At 56.4% G+C, this 6,532-nt stretch overlaps 1 protein-coding gene across 1 annotated transcript; it reads right to left on the bottom strand.

Annotated features, from left to right (window-relative positions):
• Positions 1–1,038: 1,038 nt before the first annotated feature.
• On the bottom strand, positions 1,039–6,123 carry LOC131837924 (keratin, type II cuticular Hb1). The gene is made up of 9 exons (XM_059183580.1): positions 5,755–6,123; positions 4,829–5,037; positions 4,156–4,216; positions 3,143–3,238; positions 2,768–2,932; positions 2,376–2,501; positions 1,905–2,125; positions 1,606–1,637; positions 1,039–1,319 (listed from the first exon to the last, which is right to left on the bottom strand). The coding sequence occupies exons 1-9, from the start codon at positions 6,121–6,123 to the stop codon at positions 1,039–1,041; spliced, it is 1,560 nt and encodes a 519-aa protein (XP_059039563.1).
• Positions 6,124–6,532: the final 409 nt, after the last annotated feature.

Here is a 6,532-nt window from a genome sequence, read left to right as displayed (position 1 = left end):
TCCCAGTTTTAGACCCAAGTCATCTGGCTCCAGGGTCCATGTGCTCCCCTCTGTGCCAGCTCATCTTCTTGCTATGTGCGGTTTCCTATCTCAAAGGTAATTTGTCAGCTATGACAAGTCTCCAAAGCCCAAAAGGACTCCATTAAAAGAAAAAAAAGAAGTAGCCACATCAAAGGCTTTTTGAAAGTTTAAACTATGCTCATGTATTTACCCTTCAAGGAATCCTCATAAATGGCTCAGGCATGAATCTTCCCCAGCAAAGCAATGACTGCTGTTTCCTTAAGCTTTGAGTGGTTGGTGACTCGAATTTTCATTATCCATCAGTTTACAGATACGCACAGGAAGTTTTCTGGGAGGCAAGTGTGGGTTGGTGAAATGACCATGAGTGGTGCACACAGGGTTCAAGCCCCAGCCAGACGCTGAAACTTGTAGGGTGCTGCCCTAATTCCTGAGCATCTCTGGCTGCTTCTTCTGCAAGGTGCATCATTGCGGATAAGATCATTACAGTCGTGTGTGTAAAATGACATCATGTAGAACCCTAGCACAACCCTTGGGGTCAATCTGAGACCACTGTGAGCCCAGGGACAGAGGAGATGGAGACCTCAGACTAGACCCTTTTCTGCTCCACGGGACTTTGGGGACCCTTCCATACCTGGACCCTTGTGGATAACAGAGATGCAGACATGGCTCAGAGTTGGCTACATTGATTTATTGGAAACACAGATCAAGACAGAGATGAACACGGCAGAGATGGAAGGGGAATATTGGGGGGATGGGGTGCGGCCATCACCCAGGGCAGTGTAGGGTGGGGCCCTTGTCCCGGCCCTCTGGCCCCTGAGCCCCCTTCCCATGGGTATCAAGGGGACGGGCGGCCCTTCCCAGCGCAGGCAGCACGGCTGAGGAAGAAGGGATCATGCACAGATACGAGAGGCTGGGAGTGGGACAGACCGTTCAAAGTGCCAGAGAAGTAGTCGAGAGCTTGCTCCACTGGGAGGCTGGGTGGAAGAGACCCCAGGCCAGAGGCTCGAGTTGGGGTGTCTAACATCTGCGGCAGCTGCTGGCGCAGGAGCCCACGCCACAGGAGCTGATGCCACAGGAGCCCACGCCACCAGTGCCCAGGCCACAAGACGTGACTGAGTTGCAGGGGCCACAGGGGCCACAGGGGGCACAGGGGGCACAGGGGGCGCAGGGCGCGCACATGCCCGTGCTCACCGCCAGGTTCCCGCTACAGGGGGCGCTGCACGCACTGCCGGTCACAGGCCGGGAGCCGGACACACAGAGGTCCCCGCAGACGACCCCGCCGCGGGAGCTGCTGACACCTGTGAACCCCAAAGGCCCAGTTAAAATTCTGGGGGTGGGTCATCAGCTTCCCTGATGACGTCCCTCCCCATGCCCTGAGCACTGCATATTCAAAATCAGGAGAAAATGACTTACAACAGTAGGTGCATCTAGTTTCAAAGCTGCTCTGACTCCCAGTCCCTCCTGCTGTGATGCCAGCCCACCCACCCTATCATATTTAGCTTTCAGTGGAAGCCCTCACTCCAAACTCTGCCATCCCTTCTAGGAATGAAATAAATCCATGCACACAGGGGCTGTGTTACTCACAGACATTCACTGCGCCAACGCCTTCACATAGTCTGAGGGGGAAGAAGAAAAAGGCAACGTGAGTGATTCTACCAGAGTTGCAAATAGAGCTCCCCAAATCCTTGGGGTGGGGTCCATCCCTAGTGGTCAGGGTAGGAGGAGAGAGTCTGAGAGTAGCCATCCCAAGCCATGACCTCCCCCAAAGTGATGGATGAGAGGCTGTCCTAGATCCCTGGTCCTTCCCAGCCCAGGAGAAAAGGGTGCTGTTTGTTCAAGGAGCAGGAATGAGCAGCTCAGAGCCTGTTTGGGAAGGGCCCCACCTCTGTTCTTCGCCTTCCAGCAGCCGCCTGTAGGTGGCGATCTCGATGTCCAGGCCCAGCTTGGAGTTCATCACCTCCTGGTACTCCTTGACCAGGCAGGCCATGTCCTGCTTGGCCTTCTGTAGGGCGGCCTCCAGCTCTGCCAGCTTGCAGCGGGCATCGCTCAGAGCCGTCTCGCCTTGTTGCTCAGCCTGGGTCACTGCGGCCTCCAGCTTGGTGTTCTGGGGACCCAGAGGAGAACAAGGTGGGTTATGGCCCAGGTCTCTCTGTCCATTTTCCGGATGTATCCAGACTCTCCCATCCCCCATCTGGGAACACTCCAAGAGCAGACCTCTCCCTATCATCAGCTGAGTCTCCCCCAGGGACCACAACCAGGGACGCTGATCATGCTGATGGCTTGGAGCATGAATGGTGAGATCCACTGGGGACACACATGCCTCTGTGACCTGGGATGCCCCAAGTGACACTTACCTGGCATTTGGCATTCTCAACCTCAGCCGTCAGCCTCTGGATCATGCGGTTGAGCTCGTTGATCTCTTCCTTGGTGCGGCGCAGGGTCTCCCCGTGCCGGATCACCGTGGCCTTCATTTCCTCACACTGGGGAGGGGGGGGGGGAACAGAGATGCTCCTGAGGCTCAGGATGCAGTCTCCCACCCACTCAGACACCACAGACCATTAGCAGGTTGTACAGTGCTCAGCCTGTGTGACCATATATGGCAGCCCTGCCCAGACTGTATAACCTGAGAGTTGTCTGCTCTTCTGTTACCATCCAAGGGATCAGAATCCATGGACAAAAGAGGCCTTGTTATTATACACCTGGCTTCCCTCCTACTGCCGTGTCTAGGAGGCAGGTGCCTCCTCACCTTGCTGCGGTACCAGGACTCAGCTTCAGCCCGGCTGCGGCTGGCGATGTCGTCGTACTGAGCCTTGATCTCGGCCACAATGCAGTCCATGTTCAGGTCCCGGCTGTTGTCCATCTTGACGATGACCGAGGTGTCTGAGATGTGGGCGTGGAGAACGCGGATCTCCTGCAGACCGTGGGGGGTGGGATGATGGAAGGATCTTATTTACACCCCAGACTCACTCACCAGTGTGGCTCCAATCTTCTCAGCCCCTCTTTGGTCTCTAGCCCCTGCTCCCACTATAGCCTCATGGACTGCAGCCCCAGCACAAATCCCTGACCAACTCCAGTCCTAGGCCAAGGGCCCCTCTTCCAGGCTGGCTGCCAGGTTTCTCACCTCCTCATACAAGCGCCGCAGGAAGTCAATCTCCTCGGTCAGGGCCTCCGCGTTGGCCTCCAGGTCTGACTTGCGGAGGTAGGCGCAGTCCACATCCTAAAGGGGAGAGGGGGCCATTGATGTCTCTTTGGGAAGGCCACACAGAGCTCTTGCCACCCAGAGAGCACCCACTGGGCTTGGAAAACTCCCTGGTAACCCTCCTTAACTGGTCATCCTTATGCCTGATATCCTGGAACTGATGGAATTCTTTACACAGGGGTCAGGTGCAGGGTTAAGGGAGGGGGATTGTGAGGTTTCCAGGAACTTCCTCTGGTACCTATGCGTTGATCCCTCCAGAACCCACACCTTGCCCTATCACTGAAACTTAGGGTCTTGTACAAAATGGGTCTGTTCTAATGGTACCCCAGCCCTCTCTGCCCTGACACCTCAGGGAAAGAAAACTAGATCTGTGGTCAGAAGAGGTCTCAGGGATCAATTTTGCCCCTTCCAAACCAGGGCAACTCTGGACAAGAGCCTTGACCTCAGTGCCTCAGTTTCCTCACAGTAATCCCTGTGGGAAGGACCTGGGGGGTCCACATGATGGCACTTGTGGCAGATCAAGTGTAAGGGGTGAGGAACAACAGCAGTGCTCAGGCCAGCGTCTCCCCGCTGTTGGGTGGGGGGGCTGAGGATGTGACTGTCCCGTAGCATTCATGGGCTCTTTCACTCACCATAGTTAGGAACATGCACTCTCTGGCAGGCCCAGAGCAGAACGGGTGGGAAGCCATAGGCCAGATGGGAGTTATCTCGGATGGGATGGACAAGGAGGGTGCCCTGCTTGAAGCAGGCAGTGTACTGTGCTGTTGGGGGCCCCCCTGGGAGGGCTGGGGCCTTAGGGGGTGGGGGGAGAAAATAAGGGCGGGGTTGCTCTGTTGCTTCTGGGAAGTCGCTCAGCCTCTCTGAATTGAAGATCGTTCCCTCCTGCCTCTGCCCTGCTTTCCGAGTTGGGGGATGAGTATTCCGGGGTCACTCACCTTCTTCAGGGCCACAAATTCATTCTCAGCGGTGGCCCTTAGTGCCACCTCTTCTTCGTATCTGGAGATAAAGGGCACAGGGTTCAGTGGCTAGACTTTTAATACGCTGGGATTTGAAGAGACAAAAAGAGAATGGAGACCCAGAGAAACAGAGTCCAGGAACTGGATCTTTGGGAGGAAGTCATAGAATCAAAAAATCGCTGGACCAGAAGGGAACCTGTCCATCCCTTTCTTGTGGGAGCTCCATCCAGGGACTTCCGGTTTCAGGGACTCTCTTTCCTGATGTGGGTGGTGGATGGGTGGTGACACCATGCACATTTCTGTAGATCTTCTGTTTCTGGACTGTAACGCCCTGGGGTGGGGGCAGGAGCCCCATAGGAGTTCTGGTGCCCCTCGTCCCTCCCCCATCCCAGCTAGGGGCTAGCACAGCACCTGGGACTTAGAGTAGATGTCAATAAACATTCGATGAATTAATGAAACAGATACATAAGGACGAGGTAGCTAGAGCAGCTCCTGCTCTCACCAGGGTGTAAACACCCAGGGCATTTGTCCCCACAGGCTTCCTGGCCCCGTCTTCTTCCTATTGGGAAGTTCCTCTTGTGGTCTAACCTGAATCTATCCTGCTTGGGCTTAATCCCCTTTCGTTTGAGACAACCCTGGGGGCCGCACTCACTTCTTCTTGTAGCCCTCCATCACCTCCTGCACGTGGTTGAGCTCCGAGGCCAGCCTCCCGCTGTCGGCCTCCACGCACTCAGCCTCCCGCCTCAGCGTCTCGATGTAGCCCTCGAACAGGGGCTCCAGGTTGCTCTCACAGCACTTGCGGTTCTGGTAGAATTGCCACTTGGTCTCCAGCAGCTTGTTCTGCTGCTCCAGGAAGCGCACCTGTGTTCAGGGTGGTAGGAGGGTGTCAGGTGGCTCCTGGTGTCCCAAGGCCAGTTTGGGGGTGGGCCCAACTGCTTTAGGGTAAAGTCCCAAGTCTGCAGCTGAGCAGAGATTTGGCAGAGAAGGGCAGTGGGAGACAAGGTGACTTCCGGTCTTCCTGATTGTCATGCGTGTCTGCAGTGTCCAATGTAGGGATAGGAGCCAGGGTTGGGGAGGGTCAGTCCCTGCTCTCACGGAGACAGACAGATCCGGACCTGGTGAGTCTGGGTGGCATGTGGTTTGGAGCCAGCCAGAGGTGTCTGTTTTGCCTCTGAGCCCATGTTCAGCCTGGGTCCTGAACATGGGTGGAGTACAGGAAGGATGTGGCTCAGGACCCCCACCTAGAAGATGCCCCTGTGGTCCTCTTCCTAGTTCTTCTGTTCATTCTTGTGTCTGTGTGTGCAGACTGCCCTCTTGCTCTGGCCTGCCAGTTCCAAGCCTGTCTCTGTCTCTCTGTGGGGACCTGACTGCTTGAGTGGAGGTCGCCTGTACTAGCAATACTGTCAAATCAGGAACCTCTGCTACTGTTGTTTTTGGTCCACCTGGGCCCTGGGTGTGCTTCCCTCTCCTCCATCAGACTGGGAGCTCCTCTGAACCCTATGTCTCCTGTCCCTGACTCTCCTGAGTGCCTAGTCCAGGACCCAGAGGTTCAGGAAGGGTGTGATCAAGGGCACCCACCTTGTCGATGAAGGCAGCAAACCTGCTGTTGAGGCACTTGATCTGCTCCTTCTCCTCATGCTTCACACACTGAGCATTGGGGTCGATCTCCAGGTTGAGGGGCGTGAGGAGGCTCTCGTTGACAGACACGCTGGTGATGCAGGGTGGGCTGGGTCCACACACGCCTCCGGAGCGGTAGCCGAAGCTGCGGCCACAGGAGCCAGCGCGGAAGCCCCCACAGACGCTGTGGCTGCCAAAGCCCCCAGTGAGGCCACGGTAGCAGGAGACTCCACGGTAGGGGGCGGCTGTGATGCAGCAGCGGCCTGGCCGGGGCCCGCAGGCTGAGATGCAGCTGAAGGCACGGCCACAGAATCCCGATCCGCACGTCATGGTGCTTCTGGACGTTGGGGCTTCGGAGTACAGGGATGAGGTCTGGAGTCTTGTGGAAACTCCAATGTGCTCTGCAAGGTGCCCTGGTCCTATTTATGCTCAGATCTGAAGGGCTTGGCTGTGCAGTTGGGTCAATTTGTGCTTTATAGGCTTGGGCGGTTAGTTGAGTCCAGCACCTCTTTAGAATGTGCTTTAATAATGGTGGAGTGGCCCGCACCCTCCTCTGTGTATGGGATGCCAGCCTCTGGGCTGCAGGGGGACTCAGCAATGTTTCATCTTCAAAGTGTCCTGTCAGCAGGCGTGCACTCACCAGAGACTGGGGAGAGAAGGGCAGGGCAGGGGAGGTGGGAAGGGGTCCAGGGGAGGAGAGGAGAAGGAAGACCAGATTCTGGGAGCAGCAGGGGACCTG

Source organism: Mustela lutreola, chromosome 8, assembly GCF_030435805.1.
Source record: "Mustela lutreola isolate mMusLut2 chromosome 8, mMusLut2.pri, whole genome shotgun sequence".
In the NCBI taxonomy this organism is placed as follows: Eukaryota; Metazoa; Chordata; class Mammalia; order Carnivora; family Mustelidae; genus Mustela; species Mustela lutreola.
Note: the sequence above shows the minus strand (reverse complement) of the source record. Positions and strands in the feature narration are given on the sequence as shown.

Excerpts from the sequence above, each read along its gene's own strand:
- LOC131837924 (XM_059183580.1), bottom strand. The coding sequence starts at position 6,123 with ATGACGTGCGGATCGGGATTCTGTGGCCGTGCCTTCAGCTGCATCTCA. Across the intron at positions 5,038-5,754 it reads TTGCTGCCTTCATCGACAAG|GTGCGCTTCCTGGAGCAGCA; the intron begins GTGGGTGCCCTT and ends CCCTGAACACAG. Across the intron at positions 2,502-2,767 it reads AGTCCTGGTACCGCAGCAAG|TGTGAGGAAATGAAGGCCAC; the intron begins GTGAGGAGGCAC and ends CCCCCTCCCCAG.